The 18,938-nt window shown below is 35.0% G+C and overlaps 1 protein-coding gene across 3 annotated transcripts in view; it reads right to left on the reverse strand.

Moving 5' to 3' along the window:
* Positions 1-18,938, reverse strand: part of LOC136028307 (glycine receptor subunit alpha-2-like) — a 131,784-nt gene that overhangs the window by 19,365 nt on the left and 93,481 nt on the right. For all 3 annotated transcript variants that reach the window (XM_065706071.1, XM_065706087.1, XM_065706078.1), the window contains one exon: positions 6,460-6,689. In XM_065706071.1, the coding sequence (XP_065562143.1) occupies positions 6,460-6,689 (230 nt within the window). The remainder of the gene's footprint in view (positions 1-6,459; positions 6,690-18,938) is intronic.

Below are 18,938 nucleotides of genomic sequence, written 5' to 3' on the forward strand. Positions count from 1 at the left end.
GGTCTTATGTAGTTTTTGATGGTAAAAGTTAAAGTTAGGTTAGGTAAAACTAGGTTATAAATCACAGAAATGGGTTAAAAACCTAGTCTAGCCTATTTTGTCACAATAAAACTTGTGTAAAACAGAAAAACTTGACTGGCAACGCTGACAAAATTCGAGGAGAAACAATGGTATTTCGGACATTCACCGATGAAAGTCGACCAATTCACCAATTGCGAAAATTCAGGGTAACATGTACCTGCTATGCACAAATTATTAAATAATGGTAACCATTTATTTGTATAAGCACTTAAGAAAGGAATAATATTAGTTTTTAATCAAAGAAATTTTTGCCACCATAGCTGATCCTTATTGGCTTGAGAAACCCCCTACTTTTTCCCTGGTTTCTTTACAAACTAGTTTTTCTTTGAATATTATTAATTCTTTCGACATTAACGAAAAGGATCAAAACAAACACTGAGTATGGAGGTTGTCAAAAGAACGTATCACCAATATCTGAGCAACGGCTTGAAGTATGAAGTTGAAAATTACACGGATTGGTATGGGGGATGTTGAACTAAGCAAAAAGCTGCCAAAGTAAAGAGTAAAGTGAACACAATATATTTTTTTCAGTAGGGCACATTGTGTACAAGGAGCTGTCTGAAAAACTTCGTATGGAGCTCATTCCGATTGGAAAATTTAAAAGAAAGTCTAGGAAATTTTCCTATGTCCCTAAATCCTTTATTATTTAAACCTAGTGCGTTATCTTTACTTGCATTCTTCCACTTGCCAATAAGCAGGGGCTAACATTGCCCATTTGAAGATTCATTTCCTTGTTTAAATCTTAGATTAATAATTGCATTTTTTTCTCCGTAATGGACCTTGGAATTCAGGGCTCTTTTCGTCCATTTGTTTAGTTAAAAATATCTTCTACCCCGTCAAATCTTTTTTTTAGCTAGAGGCCCTTCTATTTTCTCTTTAAAATTCATTTATCACCTCCTTTGGAGTATCGATTAGAAGGGGATTTATATTCCCTGTAGCTGTATTTGACTCAGCATTGAGAGCCCCATACATTTCTTTTAAGGTTGTTTAAGCAAATATCCCACGATACGACTCAATTTCTAAATCCCTAATAAGGATATATTCTTTATCCATGCCTCTTAGCCAAGTCAATTGCATTAAGTAATGGTCAGGACCTTGGTCCCCGATAGTTGCAGGGGTCGTTTGTTCTTGCGGTATAGTTTCTAGCATATTGACAGAAACAGTCGTAGTTGTAGGATTGTGCTGTTGGGGTAATTCGGTTTTTGTCTGCCCCTTATTCCCTTAATACTTCTCTGAAGTTTTGATTTCAATGTTATTGTTATTGTTTAATGTTAAGGAGCGACCCGGCTCAATAGTAACCGAAACTCTAAAAAATTGAATTTTGATACCAATAGCTACATCAAAAGAATCGCATTTTAATGCTGATTTTAAATATACAAGTTTCATCAAGATGAGTTATACCCATCAAAAGTTACGAGTCTGAGAAAATTTGCCTCATTTTAGAAAATAGATGGAAACACCTCTTAAAAGTCATACAATCTTAACGAAAATCACACCATCAGATTCAGCGTATCAGAGAACCGTATTGTAGAAGTTTCAAGCTCCTATCTACAAAAATGTGGAATTTCGCATTTTTTGCCAGAAGACAGATCACGGATGCGTGTTTATTTGTTTTTTTCTTGTTTTTTTTTCCCCAGGGGTGATCGTATCGACTGAGTGGTCCTAGAATCTTGCGAGAGGGCTCATTCTAACGTAAATTAAAAGTTCTAGTGCCCTTTTTAAGTGAACAAAAAAATTGGAGGGCACCTAGGCCCCCTCTCACGCTCATTTTTCCCCAAAGTCACCAGATCAAAATTCTGAGATAGCAATTTTATTCACCATAGTCGAAAAACATAATAACTATGTCTTTAGGGGTGACTTACTCTCCCGCAGTCCCCGTGGGAGGGGCTGCAAGTTGAAAACTTTGACCTGTGTTTAAATATAGTAATGGTTGCTGGGTAGTGTACAGACATTTTTAGTTTTTTTTTTGGTTTAGGGGGGAGAGTTGAGGGGGAGGGGGTAACGCGGGAGGATATTTCCATAGAGAAACTTCTCATGGGGGAAGAGAATTTCAATGAAGGGGGCGCAGGGTTTTCTAGCTTTATTTGAAAAAACAATGAAAAAATAAATATGAAAAGTTTTTTCTACTGAAAGTAAGGAGCAGCACTAAAACTTAAAGCGAACAAAAATTATTACGCATATGTACCTCCTCGTTATACCTCGCTCTTTACGCTAAAGTATTTTTAGTAATTTCAACTATTTTTACGGCCTTTGTGATTCAGAGGTCATTCTTAAGGAATTGGGACACAATCTAAGCTTTAGTGTTAAGAGCGAGGTATCGACGAGGGTTGAACCCCCTCATATACGCCATACAAACCTACGAATATATAAGTTCGTTACGTAAGTTAATTCGTAAGTTACGTATATTTTTTACCAATGAAAACGTTTGTAAAAAATTAAAAGTTCTAGTTGCTTTTTTAAGTAATCAAAAACTTGGAGGGCAACTAGGCCTCCTCCTTCGCTTCTTTTTTCTCAAAATCTTCCGATTAATTGCAATTAGTTAATATGCAAATTTTGTTTTAATTATTTATGTGCGGAGAGCCAAGATCAAAACATGCATTAATTCAAAAACGTCCAGAAATTAAATAAAAAACAAGTTTTTGTAACGGAAAGTAAGGAGTGACATTAAATCTTAAAACGAACAGAAATTACTCCGTATATGAAAGGGGCTTTTCCTCCTCAACGCCCCGCTCTTTACGCTAAAGTTTCTTACTGTTTTAAAAAGTAGAGCTAAGAGAAAGGGTCAAACTTTAGCGTAAAGAGCGGGGCCTTGAGGAGGAAAAGCCCCTTTCATATACGGAGTAATTTCTGTTCGTTTTAAGTTTCAATGTCGCTCCTTACTTTCCGTTACAAAAACTTGTTTTTTTATTTAATCTGTGTAAAATCGAGTGAGTTTCTTGACTCTCTCTGTTTCCTGTACTGCTGTTTCTGATTCTTCAATGTCTGATTCTAAGGGTCTGTATGGTTCGGGGTTAATTCTTGTTTAAATGACTTTAATATTATCTTGTCATATAATTTCTTTAAAACTGTAGCATATGTCTCAGTAGTAACAGGTAGGTGAACAGGTAGTTCTGGACCTTTTGTTTTTAATTAAGTACTTATATTACGTGATTAAATTTATTAGTTCAACTAGTATCGACAAATCATTTCTTAAGAGCATTTAGGATATTTTCTATTATATTTATTTAATTTTCTTCATATTGGTTTATTTTTGGATTTATTAGCTTCTAAAATGTTAGAGCACACTCTCACAGGCGTAGAAGCAACATTTTGCTAGTGTTTTTAAGTTGATATCTGTTAGTTCAGCGAATTATTAAATATGTATGGAAAATTCATCTACGTTGTCATCTTTCGTAGTCATCTACGAATTTCCTGGATACTGTGACAGTGATTTAACAATGTGTGTAGACGTTAGCTAAAGCTGCTGTTCACTACTAATTTTTAAGATTGCCTCCGTGAATTTAACTTTTTTTTCTACATTCTATGAAAATAAAACAATATTCAAAGTTCATAAGCAATTGAAAAAAATATTCTATGCTGATTTCATTCAGCATAACCCATTAAGTCTCTAGCTCCGTACGTTAAACTTCGTATTTCAGAACCAACTGAGTCATATGTAATGCAGGGGGACCCATCATCTATATATATAAAAATAAGTTGTCTGTGGATCTGTGGATGGATCAGGTGACGTCACCTGAAAAAACTGGATCAGGTGACGTCAAAACTGAAAAAACTAAAAAAAGGCAAAAACTACAAAAAAAACTAAAAACTAATAAAAAAAATAAAAAAGCTAAAAAACTAAAAAACTAAAAAAAGGCAAAAACTACAAAAAAAAACTAAAAACTAATAAAAAAGCTAAAAAACTAAAAAAACTAAAAAAAGGCAAAAATTACAAAAAAAACTAAAAACTAATAAAAAAATAAAAAAGCTAAAAAACTAAAAAAACTAAAAAAACTAAAAAAGGTAAAAAACTAAATCTATCTATATATATAAAAATAAGTTGTCTGTGGATCTGTGGATGGATCAGGTGACGTCACCTGAAAAAACTGGATCAGGTGACGTCAAAACTGAAAAAACTAAAAAAAGGCAAAAACTACAAAAAAAACTAAAAACTAATAAAAAAAAATAAAAAAGCTAAAAAACTAAAAAACTAAAAAAAGGCAAAAACTACAAAAAAAAACTAAAAACTAATAAAAAAGCTAAAAAACTAAAAAAACTAAAAAAAGGCAAAAACTACAAAAAAAACTAAAAACTAATAAAAAAATAAAAAAGCTAAAAAACTAAAAAAACTAAAAAAACTAAAAAAGGTAAAAAACTAAAAAAACTAAAAAAAACTAAAAAAAAGAAAAAACTGAAAAATAAGCTAAAATAAAGGTAAAAACCAATAAAAAACTAAAAAAAACTGAAAAAACTAAAAAAAGGCAAAAACTACAAAAAAAACTAAAAACTAATAAAAAAAGTAAAAAAGCTAAAAAACTAAAAAAACTAAAAAAACTAAAAAAAGGTAAAAAACTAAAAAAAATAAAAAATAAAAAAAACTAAAAAAAAGGAAAAAACTGAAAAATAAGCTAAAATAAAGGTAAAAACCAATAAAAAACTAAAAAGAAAAAAAGGAAAAAACTAAAAAAAATTTTCATCTAAAAAACTAAAAAAAACTAAAAAAGGTAAAAACTAAAAGAACTAAAAAATAAAAAAATAAATGACGACACTCAAAGAGAAAGCGACCAGGACAAAAGGAATGTTCGATTAGCAATCAACAAAGCACCGGGACACAGGGAGTATAAATGACGACCAGGACATAAGTAAAAAAAAAAACTAACAAAACTAAAAAGAAGGTAAAAACTACAAAAAAACTAAAAAGAAAAAAAACTAAAAACTAATAAAAAAACTAAAAAATCTAAAAATCTAAATAAACTAAAAAAGAAAAAAAAAGGAAAAAAATAAAGAAGAAAAACAAAACTAAAAAACGAATGTATATACAGACCGGGACACCGGGATACAAATGGCGACCGGGACACAGGGAATATAAATGACGACCGGGACACAGGGACACAACTACAACGGGGACACCGGGGGAAACAGGGGGATATAAATGACGACCGGGACAAAAAAACTAAAAAGAAAAAAAACTAAAAACTAATAAAAAAACTAAAAAATCTAAAAATCTAAATAAACTAAAAAAGAAAAAAAAAGGAAAAAAATAAAGGAGAAAAACAAAACTAAAAAACGAATGTATATACAGACCGGGACACCGGGATACAAATGACGACCGGGACACAGGGAATATAAATGACGACCGGGACACAACTACAACGGGGACACCGGGGGAAACAGGGGGATATAAATGACGACCGGGACACCGGGACAGGGAATGGTCGATTAGCAATCACCATCAACAAAGCTCAAGGGCAATCATTAGAATCATGAGGTATAGATCTGAATACAGATTGTTTTCCCATGGACCATTATATGTTGCATATATATATATATATATATATATATATATATATATATATATATATATATATATATATATATATATATATATATATCTATATTCACAGGTGGGACATAGGGACACAACTACAATGGCGCGTAACTATTATGGCACGTAACTATTATGGCGCGTAACGACTTACGCGCGCGGGGGAGCTTGGGGGGGGGGGCGCGAAGCGCCCCCACCAACTAGGTGTTGGGGTGGCGCGAAGCGCCACCCCAACAGCTAGTATTATATAAAGTTGAGCCATATAATACGATTCGCGACAAAATCCACCTATATTGTGATGGGGGGGGGGAGCTTCTACCCTTTCCAAATAAAATAGTACTTTCCATGGAGTGCACTATGCGCCATACTATCTTATACCGTGAGTATGGTATAACAATGGTGTAACCAAGTGGTTATGTTGCGACCGTGAGACTTATTTTGCCGGTAGAGATAACTTTAAACTTGACATCACACAGAAACTGAAAAAACGTAAGAACAAAAAGGAATCGTTTACTTGGCACCTACATTTACGACAGTGTTAAGTGGTAGTCAAATTCGTCTCCTATATATATATTGTTTTAGGCGATTGCTTAACCTTTGGGAAAAATAGCACCAACTTTGCCTCTCTCCCAGATTTTGACGAAATGACGCCACTGGATTAAAAAAAAAGAAACATTTTTTAATTTTTTGGTAAGTTATCAAAATTTATGATTAACAGAAAAACATAATAACATTTTTCTGTGGTCTAAAATCTGGGAGTTTTTCAATATACTAATTGTTGTAATCAGTGTGCTGACGACTGTAGAGCATATAGTCGGTATATCCAGGACTTGCAATTATATCAGAGATCTTACCTTTATATAAGAGACAGGTGGTAAGGATTTCTGCGAATTTGCATGTTGTGTTGAAAGTGTAAGTAAAGATGTAACCCCAAGTGTTACTCTTGCTGGAACTGCCTCAGGCCTGATCCAAAAGGATATCCAAGACATAATTACTATTAAGCAGGTTGGTACATATGTGTGAAATAAATAATAGCCCAGCCTTCGTTTGAACTTGAAGACAACTTCTAAACATGTAAAATTACCTGCAAAAATACAATGTTTAATGTGTGAATTAAAAGGTAAAGAAAAGGTAAAGAATACGGCATTAGACTTTACAGTCCCTACTGGCGGTGCTGATCTCCGTATCTTGGCCCTTCAGCCAGGAAGTGCAATGGGGGGCTGGGGCCAATCATCCTGTGTTTTCGCACACCCTTCCTGTTTACCTTCCCCAGATTTCTCCAGGTACCCATTTAGAGCTGGGTCGACTCTGGCTAAGCTTACAGAGTCACGCCACTGACCCTCGTCCCAAACTAAAGAATTGTTGATTAAACTAATTGACAGTTGATTAAATACTTATTGTCAATAGAAAATAACTAAATGAAATTTAAAAGTATAAATTTGGTTTTTCCACAATAAACTTAATTCACAAGAGTGAATTCAATTTACCAAGAATTAAGCTAAAATATAAGCAATTATGCATAATTTTCACCACGTCGCCGCATAAATAATAGGCATTTTCAGTCAAATCGTCTAAATGATGTTTCGAATCAAAGCATTTGCTTTGGTTTTGTCTTTTGTATAAGGACATATATCTTTAAGTCTATATTTAAAATGTTTGTATTGACTATCAGATATCCTATAAAAGGGTAATTGATAGATTTGCTTTTTTTAAAGAACGATTAGACATTAGAAATTGGATGGTGCATCCAATGTTTACGCTCTGGATGCTGGTTTTAGCCAACAAACTGTAGATTTGACATTCTTCCAGTGGAAATAAACCTTTTAAATTCATTCTACATAACAAAACCGGCAATCATGAAGACCATTTGGATCAGACATCCCTGAGCCGCTTCGCTTACACGTTTGTCCCAAGTGAAGTGGCTTATCAAACAGTTCGTGATAACGAATTGTACTAAGGAGCGACCCGGCTCAACAGTAACCAAAACTAAAAAAATTTTGATACCAATTTTGATACAAGAATTTTGATACCAATAGCTACATCAAAAGAATCGCATTTTAATGCTGATTTCAAATATATAAGTTTCATCAAGTTTAGTCTTACCCATCAAAAGTTACGAGCCTGAGAAAATTTGTCTTATTTTAGAAAATAGGGGGAAAACCCCCTAAAAGTCATATAATCTTGACGAAAACGACACCATCAGATTCAGCGTATCAGAGAACCTACAAAAATGTGGAATTTTGTATTTTTTGCCAGAAGGCAGATCACGGATGCGTGTTTATTTGTTTGTTTTTTTGTTTGTTTTTCCCCCAGGGGTTATCGTATTGACCCAGTTGTCCTAGAATGTTGCGAGAGGGCTCATTCTAACGGAAAAGAAAAGTTCTAGAGCCCTTTTTAAGTGACCAAAAAAATTGAAGGGCCCCCTCCCACGCTAATAATTTTCCCAAAGTTAACGGATTCTGAGATAAATTCTGAGATAAATAAAGTCTAAGATTGCCATTTTATTCAGCCTAGTCGAAAACCTTATAACTATGTCTTTGAGGACGACTTACTCCCCCACAGTCCCCGTGGGAGGGGCTACAAATTACAAACTTTGACCAGTGCTTATATATAGTAATGGTTATTGGGAAGTGTACATGCGTTTTCAGGAGGGATTTTTTGGTTGGGGGGAGGGGTTGAGAAGACGAGGATATGCTGGGGGAGCTTTCCATCGAGGAATTTGTCATGGGGGAAGACAATTTCCATGAAGGGAGCGCAGGATTTACTAGCATTACATAAAAAAAAACAATGAAAAAATAAATATGAAAAAGTTTTTTTCAGCTGGAAGTAAGGAGCAGCATTAAAACTTAAAACGAACAGAAATTATTACCCATATGAGGGGCTCACCTCCTCCTAATACCTCGATCTTTACGCTAAAGTATTTTTAGTAATGTCAACTATTTATTCTATGGCTTTTGTGATTCAGGGGTCATTCTTAATGAATTGGGACAAAATTATATCTTTTACTAATAAAAAGATTCGTAAAAAATTAAAAGTTCTAGTTGCCTTTTTAATTAACCCAAAAATTGGAGGGCAAATAGGGTTCCTCCCCCGCTCTTTTTTTTATCAAAATCATTCGATCAAAATTATGAGAAAGCCATTTAGCCAAAAAAAATGCGTGCCGAGGAATCACAACAACAGCAAGAAAACAGGCTTGCGGCTGATAGAGAAAGTAAGAACAGAAAATGTGCCGAGGAATCACAATATATATGTATATATATATATATCTTGTATATATATAAAAATAAGTTGTTTGTGTGTTATGTCTGTCTAAAAACTAAAAAGGTAAAAACTACAAAAAGAAACGAAAAAGAAAAAGACAGCGGGACAGAGGGAATATAAATGACGACCGGGACACTCAAAGAGAAATTACAGACTGGGACACCGGGACACAAATGACGACCGGGACACAGGGAATATAAATGACGACCGGGACACAGGGACAAAACTACAACGGGGACGCCAGGGGGCACAGGGGGATATATAAATGACGACGGCGACACAGGGAATGTTCGATTAGCAATCACCATCAACAAAGCTCAAGGACAATCATTAGAATCATGAGGTATAGATCTGAATACGGATTGTTTTTCCCATGGACAGTTATATGTTGCATGTCCAAGAGTCGGTAAGCCTGACAATCTATTTATATGCACAGACAATGGGACATCGAAGAATGTTGTGTATTCGCAAGTTTTACGTATATATATATATATATCACCAATGCTACAGCACAAACACAAAAAAAAAAAAAAAAAAAAAAAAAAAAAAAAAAAAAAAAAAAAAAAAAAAAAAAAAGAGACAGAAGGAGAAAAGGAAGACTGTTTTCCTAAATTAGTGATTAATATAGACCAGCACTTGAATGAGGCCTTAACCCTACTCATCCATACAATCACATAGGTCAAACAGCATAGCCACACACAATCAACCATAAAGAATAATCCATGGACAGGCAGTCATGTCGTCAATAAGTATAAGTCGTCATCTACCAAACCATAGAAAAAATAATATAGACAAATAATTCAGAGGCAACACCCAACATAAGGGCTCATCAGGAGAATACACTGGCCTATATAGGGTTTCGCCACTCTAAATTCTCGTAAATATATATATATATATATATAATATATATATATATATATATATAAATAAGTTGTCTGTCTGTCTGTGGGTCTGTGGATCTGTGGATCAGGTGACGTCATGTTTCGGCTGACGTCATGAAATTAGTTGCCGTCATTTTTGTTATGACGATGCTTAGTATATTGTAAAACACATTAATTTGGTTAATAATATACCATTTAAAACACCAAAATGAACATGCTGGAGTAGTCACTTGGTGAGAGAGGGTGTCAGAACGGAGAATGAAGGTCCCAGGTTCAAATCCTGGTTAGGCTAAAAAAGGTAAAAAACTAAAAACTAAAAACAAAACTGAAAAAACTAAAAAAAAGGCAAAAACTACAAAAAAAACTAAAAACTAATAAAAAAATAAAAAAGCCGAAAAACTAAAAAACTAAAGAAACTAAAAAAAGGAAAAAACTTAAAAAACTAAAAACTAAAAAAAACTAGAAAAAAAGAAAAATGAAAAATAGAAGAGAAAAAGAATACTAATAAAATTAAAAATAAAAATAAAAAAAATAAAAGTTAAAAAAAGCTAAAAAAAGGTAAAAACCAATAAAAACTAAAAAGAAAAAAGGTAAAAAACTAAAAAAAAAATTCATCTAAAAAACTAAAAAAAACTAAAAAACGTAAAAACTAAAAGAACTAAAAAAGTAAAAAAAAAACTAAAAAAAGGAAAAACTGAAAAATAAGCGGGATATAAAACAGGGGGATATAAATGACGACCGGGACACCGGGACATAAGGAATATAAATGAATCAGAAAATACAACTCATGTTTCCAAATGACGTCGTTTGGAGCCCAAATTGAAAATCCAGATCAATTTATGTCTACTTTCAAAGTAAAAGGGCAAATTTATCATAGAGCAGGGTCTCTTCTACCATTCTCAGGCGAGAATCATAAATTTTTACGATTGTACTTCATCAGTGATAGAAATTCTGAATTGAATGCACGTTGCGAAATTTCTCCCAACATTGAAAGGACAATCGTTTCCCAATTACAACATCTTTTCCACGAAAATAATAATTTAGTGCGTCTGTTCAAAACAGCCATCGATTTGATGCCTACTTATACGCATAAAATTGTTATTTCCGCTGACAAAACGCCTCCTGGCCAACATGTGCGTAGATACAATGCTCCAACTATCGACGAAGTGGCCATCGTTATGGTCGGTGATCAGTTTTTACCTCGAGATATTATTCTCAGGGTTTCCACCACACGTGCTACAACTAAAAATAGGCCTACCAATAATACTTTTAAGAAATATAAACCCACCAAAGCTTTGCTATGGCACTCGACCTGCCGTAAAAAAAAACAATGGAAAACCTAATAGAGGCCACAATCTTGACAGGGCCTTTTGAGGGTGAGGCTGTTCTTATTCCTCGCATTCCCAAGATTCCAACGGATCTGCCTTTTCAATTTAAAAGATTGCAATTCCCAATTCGATTAGCATTTGCAATCACCATTAACAAAGCTCAAGGTCAATCATTAGAAAAATGTGGTATAGATCTTAATACTGATTGTTTTTCCCATTGACAATTGTACGTTGCATGTTCGAGGGTCGGTAAACCTGACAATCTATTTATATGCAGCGACAATTGGACAGCGAAGAATGTTGTATATTCGCAAGTTTTACGCAGTTAATTTGTATTTTATCTATCTATCTATCTATCTATCTATATAAAAACGAGTTGTATGTATGCATGTTTGTTTGTTTGTAAAAAGAGCGTTTGCATATGATGTCATTATTAGTACATACGGCTTTGTATATGCAGAGACAATGGGAAAGCCAAGAATGTTGTATATTCGCAATTTTTACGTATTTTAACTCCTGCAGACGAAATGAATGCTTGCCTAAAAAATTCTAATTTATAGGCACACGTAAAAATATTAAAATTAACTACAAATATGCGTGTCCGATTGCAAAACGATGACTCTGGTCAAACAGTAGACTCAATTTCAGGACGTATACAACTACCTGCTGATTTCTGTAATTTAGTGACGTCCAAAAATGAATTGATTGAAAAAGTATTTCCGAATATTCTAAAAAATTATAAAAATAATAAATGGCTAAGTGAAAGAGTGATTCTCGCACCCAAAAATATAGACGTCCACGAAATCAACAATATTGTTTTGAACAAGATTCGAGACCAGGCAGTCCTTTACAAGTCAGTCGACACAGTTTTGGAACCAAATGAAGCGGTTAATTATCCATCTGAATTTTTAAATTCCATAGATCCTTCAGGGTTTCCACCACACGTGCTACAACTAAAAATAGGCGTACCAATAATACTTTTAAGAAATATCAACCCACCAAAGCTTTGCAATGGCACGCGACTTGCCGTAAAAAAAAACAATGGAAAACCTAATAGAGGCCACAATCTTGACAGGGCCTTATGAGGGTGAGGCTGTTCTTATTCCTCGCATTCCCATGATTCCAACGGATCTGCTTTTTCAATTTAAAAGATTGCAATTCCCAATTCGATTAGTATTTGCAATCACCATTAACAAAGCTCAAGGTCAATCATTAGAAAAATGTGGTATAGATCTTAATCCTGATTGTTTTTCCCATGGACAATTGTACGTTGCATGTTCGAGGGTCGGTAAACCTGACAATGTATTTATATGCAGCGACAATTGGACAGCGGAGAATGTTGTTTATTCGCAAGTTTTACGCAGTTAATTTGTATTGTATCTATCTATATAAAAACGAGTTATGTGGATGCATGTTTGTTTGTTTGTAAAAAGAGCGTTTGTATATGACGTCATTATTAGTACATACGGCTTTGCATATGCACAGACAATGGGAAAGCCAAGAATGTTGTTTATTCGCAATTTTTGCGTAGTTTGAAACACATATATAAATCTATCTATATTCACAGGTGGGACACAGGGACACAACTACAATGGTGCATAACTAATATGGCGCGTAACGACTTACGCGCGCGGGGGGGCTTGGGGGGGCGCGAAGCGCCCCACCAACTAGGTGTTGGGGTGGTGCGAAGCGCCACCCCAACAGCTAGTATATAGATAAAAATAAGTTGTCTGTGTGTGTGTGGGTCTGTCGGGTGACGTCATGTTTGTGTGTCGACTGACGTTATGTTTTCGACTGACGAAATTACAGACCGGGACATCGGGACACAAATGACGATCGGGACACCGGCACATCTATATATATAAAAATAAGTTGTCTGTCTGTGTGTCTGTCTGTCAGGTGACGTCATGTTTCTGTGTCGACTGACGTCATGAAGTTAGTTGTCGTCATTTTTGCTATGACGGTGACGTCATTAAAGATATTTAAGACATATATGTTCACGTAGAAATCTATTAATGTTTAAGTATAAAATGACTGACGAACTTACAAAGGCAAAAGCCGATGAAGATGCTCAAAGAGTCTATGCCAAAAAACTTGCTGCTGATAGAGAAAGTCAGAAAAGAAAGCGTGCCGAGGAATCAAAAGAACAGCAAGGAAACAGGCTTGAGGCTAAAGAACGCAAAACCGCGCAGTTAGATGAAGATCCACCTGGACTGCGAGAGTCAAAACATATCAAAACTGAAAATGATAGCGACAATGATTGGGTTTGGGATTTTGACTTGGATAAGGTCATCAATGACTAACAGATTTTAGTTAAGAAAACAAAGGTTCGGCGATATGTATTTCATAGTGAAGCTGAAAATTAAAGAAGAAAAAGAAAACTGAAAAAAGTTAAAATGTAAAAAACTTAAAAATACTAAAAAGAAAAAACACTCAAAGAGAAATTACAGACCGGGACACAAATTACGACCGAGACAGAGGGAATATAAATAACGACCGGGACACTCAAAGAGAAATTACAGACTGGGATACAGGGACACAAATGACGACCGGGACACAGGGAATATAAATGACGACCAGGACACAGGTATTTAAGAATATCGTTCAAAGACAAATTTTTAATTGTAAGAAGACCGTTGAAAGAGAAATTTTTAATCGTAAAATGACTGAAGAACCTACAATGGCAACGGTACCACCATCGAAGTAGATAACCAGTGGGTTGTTCCATATTCCCCATTTTTATCAAAAACATTTAATGCACACATAAACGTTGAATACTGTAACTCCGTAAAGGCAATCAAATACATATGTAATTACGTCAACAAAGGCAGTGACATGGCAGTTTTTGGCTTGTAGCCCGAAATAAAAGATTTCGACGAAATCGTACAATATCAGGCTGGAAGATACATAAGCAGTAATGAAGCTTTTTGGCGAATTCTTTCATTTCCGATACATGAACGTAGTCCAGCTGTTGTTCACTTAGCGGTACATTTACAGAATGGTCAACGTGTTTATTTCTCGGAAACCAACGTGCAACAAAGAGCCCTGAATCCACCGGATAAAAAATTAACAGCTTTTTTTTTTCTTTGCAAAAATGATTCTTTTGCAAAAAAACTGCTGTGTACTGAAGTGCCTTCGTATTACACGTGGAATACTAAAAATAAATTATTTGAACGTCGAAAACAGGGTAAGTCAGTCGACGGCCAACCTACCATCTTCAAAGATACCACGATAGAAAGACTCTACACCTTTCACCCCAATCAACATGAATGCTTCTTTCTACGCCTGCTTTTGGTGAATGTACCCGGTCCGACATCCTTTGAGTATTTGAGAACTGTAAACGGTACTATACATGACACTTACCGTAGTGCATGCCAAGCTCTGAATTTAATGGAGAATGACCAACACTGGGATAACTGCATCAATGACGCGTGCGAAACGTCAACCCCAAGTCAAATTCGTGCATTGTTCGGCATAATTTTAACAACTTGCTCTCCATCCGCTCCTACAGAGTTATGGGAAAAATATAAGTCAAAAATGTCCGAAGATATACTCCATCGAAAACAGTTAGAGACGTCAGATATGACGTCTATCAGAAATTTATAACTACACTTTAGTTATTATAGAAGATTTGTGCGTACGTATGGCAAACAAACCTCTTCAGGATTTGGGAATGCCTTCACCTAACCGTATCGCTGCTGTTTCGTCATGTGTAGAATTGGATCGTGAACAAAGTTACAGTACGAGTGATCTATTGTCGTATGTAACATTCAACATTTCCAAGTTAACGTCGGAACAAAAAGACATTTATGATACGATAGACTCAATTTCAGGACGTATACAACTACCTGCTGATTTCTGTAATTTAGTGACGTCCAAAAATGAATTGATTGAAAAAGTATTTCCGAATATTCTAAAGAATTATAAAAATAATAAATGGCTAAGTGAAAGAGCGATTCTCGCACCCAAAAATATAGACGTCCAAGAAATCAACAATATGTTTTGACCAAGATTCGAGACCAGGCAGTCCTTTACAAGTCAGTCGACACAGTTTTGGAACCAAATGAAGCGGTTAATTATCCATATGAATTTTTAAATTCCATAGATCTTTCAGGGTTTCCACCACACGTGCTACAACTAAAAATAGGCGTACCAATAATACTTTTAAGAAATATCAACCCACCAAAGCTTTGCAATGGCACGCAACTTGCCGTAAAAAAAAAACAATGGAAAACCTAATAGAGGCCACAATCTTGACAGGGCCTTTTGAGGGTGAGGCTGTTCTTATTCCTCGCATTCCCACGATTCCAACGGATCTGCCTTTTCAATTTAAAAGATTGCAATTCCCAATTCGATTAGCATTTGCAATCACCATTAACAAAGCTCAAGGTCAATCATCAGAAAAATATGGTATAGATCTTAATACTGATTGTCTTTCCCATGGACAATTGTACGTTGCATGTTCGAGGGTCGGTAAACCTGACAATTTATTTATATGCAGCGACAATTGGACAGCGAAGAATGTTGTATACTCGCAAGTTTTACGCAGTTAATTTGTATTGTATCTATCTATCTATCTCTTTATATAAAAACGAGTTGTGTGTATGCATGTTTGTTTGTTTGTAAAAAGAGGGTTTGCATATGACGTCATTATTAGTACATACGGCTTTGTATATGCACAGACAATGGGAAAGCCAAGAATGTTTTATATTCGCAATTTTTACGTAGTTTAACTCCTACAGACGAAATGAATGCTTGCCTGAAAAATTCTAATTTATGGGCACACGTAAAAATACTAAAATTAACTACAAATATGCGTGTCCGATTGCAAAACGATGACTCTGGTCAAACATTTTCAGATCAATTGCTGGCAATTGGAAACTGAAAGCTCCCAGTAGTGGGAAAGCCAAAAATGTTGTATATTCGCAATTTTTACGTAGTTTGAAACACATATATAAATCTATCTGTATTCACAGGTGGGACACAGGGACACAACTACAATGGCGCGTAACGATTTACGCGCGCGGGGGGGCTTGAGGGGGCGCGAAGCGCCACCCCAACAGCTAGTAGGGAATATAAATGACGACCGGGACACTCAAAGAGAAAGCGACCGGGACACAAGGAATGTTCGATTAGCAATCACCATCAACAAAGCACCGAAACACAAATGACGACCGGGACACAGGGACTATAAATGACGACCAGGACATAAGTAAAAAAAACTAAAAAAACTAAAAAAAAGTAAAAACTACAAAAAAACTAAAAAGAAAAAAAAACCTAAAAACTAATAAAAAAACTAAAAAAGCTAAAAAACTAAAAAAGAAAAAAAGGAAAAAAGAAAACAAAATGAAAAATAAAGGAGAAAAACAAAACTAAAAAAATGAAAATAAAAAAAAACTAAAAAAACAAAAAAAAGTAAAAACCAAAAAAAAAACTAAAAAGAAAAAAAGGGGGAAAATACGAAAATTTATTTCATCATGTACCATTTCAAAAACGAATGTGTATACAGACCGGGACACCGGGATACAAATGACGACCGGGACACAGGGAATATAAACTAAAAAAAAAGACCAATTCATAAACGAATGTATATACAGACCGGGACACCGGGACACAAATGACGACCGGGACACCGGGATACAAGGAATATAAATGACGCCCGGGACACTCAAAGAGAAATCACAGACGTGGACACCGGGACACAAATGACGACCGGGACACAGGGAATATAAATGACGACCGGGACACAGGGACACATCTACAACGGGGACACCGGGGGGCACAGGGGGATATATGAATGACGACGGTGACACCGGGAATGGTCAATTAGCAATCACCATCAACAAAGCTCAAGGGCAATCATTAGAATCATGAGGTATAGATCTGAATACGGATTGTTTTCCCATGGACCATTATATGTTGCATGTTCAAGAGTCGGTAAACCTGACAATCTATTTATATGCACAGACAATGGGACAGCAAAGAATGTTGTATATTCGCAAGTTTTACGTACTTAAAAACATATAAATATATATATCTATCTATATTCACAGGAGGGACATAGGGACACAACTACAATGGCGCGTAACTAATAAGGCGCGTAACGACTTACGCGCGGGGGGGAGGGCTTGGGGGGGGGGGGGCGCGAAGCGCCCCCATCAACTAGGTATTGGGGTGGTTTATATATATATATATATATATACATATATATATATATATATATATATATATATATATATATATATATATATATATATATATATATATATATATATATATATATATATATAAATAAGTTGTCTGTGTGTGTGTGTCGAGTGACGTCATGTTTGTGTGTCGACTGACGAAATTACAGACCGGGACATCGGGACACAAATGACGACCGGGACACCGGGACATAGGGAATATAAATGACGACAGGGACACTCAAAGAGAAAGCAACCGGGACACAAGGAATGTTCGATTAGCAATCACCATCAACAAAGCACCGGGACACAAATGACGACCGGGACACAGGGAATATAAATGACGACCAGGACATAAGTAAAAAAAAAAAACTAAAAAAACTAAAAAAAGGAACAAACTACAAACAAAAACTAAAAAGAAAAAAAAACTAAAAACTAATAAAAAAACTAAAAAAGCTAAAAAACTAAAAAAAAAATAAAAAAGAAAAAAAAAGAAAAAAAGAAAAAAACTGAAAAATAAAGGAGAAAAACAAAACTAAAAAAATGAAAATAAAAACTAAAAAGGTAAAAACTACAAAAAAAACTAAAAAGAAAAAATAAAAAAAAATAAAAAAAATAAAAAAAAGTAAAAACCAAAAAATTGATTTCGGACTGCAAGCCAAAAACTGCCATATCACTGCCTTTGTTGACATATTTACATATATATTTGATTGCCTTTACAGAGTTACAGTATTCAACGTTTTAAATTTTTTTGATAATAATGGGGAATATGGAACAACCCATTGGTTATCTACTTCGATGGTGGTACCGTTACACTTCTTTATTATTGTTGTTTTACCGCCATTTTCAGTAGATCTTCTTCTATATTGTGGGTAACCATCATTGCCAGTAATTGTGTTGGATACTAAAAGTCGAGGATATTGTTTTGTGCACCTTCCTTTGGCCATGCATGGTGAATTTTCGTTCAGTGCACAGCAAGGTCCATGTATCATATTTTTTACAACAATATCATATAACCCCTTATCGACAATTTCATCAGGTATTTCAGCGGAAATCAAATCATCAATTTCGTTAGAAGTAATTTTATTATGTAGCCAGATTAGTATATGTGCGTGTGGCAAACCTCGTTTTTGCCATTCCACTGAGTACATCCAGCATCGCACTGACCCAAACACGTCCATTTTTACTATGTCGTTTATCAGCGATTTCAACTTTTGCCGGAAGACACGGGCCGTAATGTCATGTCTATGAACCGCCGATTGTCCTTGAAGTAAAAGCTGCTGTATCTTGTCCCAAGATTGATTACATGTAAATGTAATAAATAAATCTGGACGACCATAGAGACGAACATACGCAATAGCATCTCGAGCATATTCATGCATATGACGGAGACTGCCAGCATATGACGAAGGTAAAATCGTTAATCTTCCAACGTTTGTGGTATTACCGTCATTTACAACTGCATCTCGCAAATGAATGTATTGTTCAGAGCGGAGCTTGGTCTGATTCAGACGGATATATAGCAAACTTTCTGATTCGATTTTTGCATACATATCAACGACATATTGGTGAAACAATTGACGGCATTTTAAAATATAATTGTCTTCATCCTGCCGAGTCATTAGTCTATAGAAATAATAATGCATTGCACTGCATTTCTTATTCATTTCTTTGTTAG

This window comes from Artemia franciscana, chromosome 1 (assembly GCF_032884065.1).
Source record: "Artemia franciscana chromosome 1, ASM3288406v1, whole genome shotgun sequence".
Lineage (NCBI taxonomy): Eukaryota > Metazoa > Arthropoda > Branchiopoda > Anostraca > Artemiidae > Artemia > Artemia franciscana.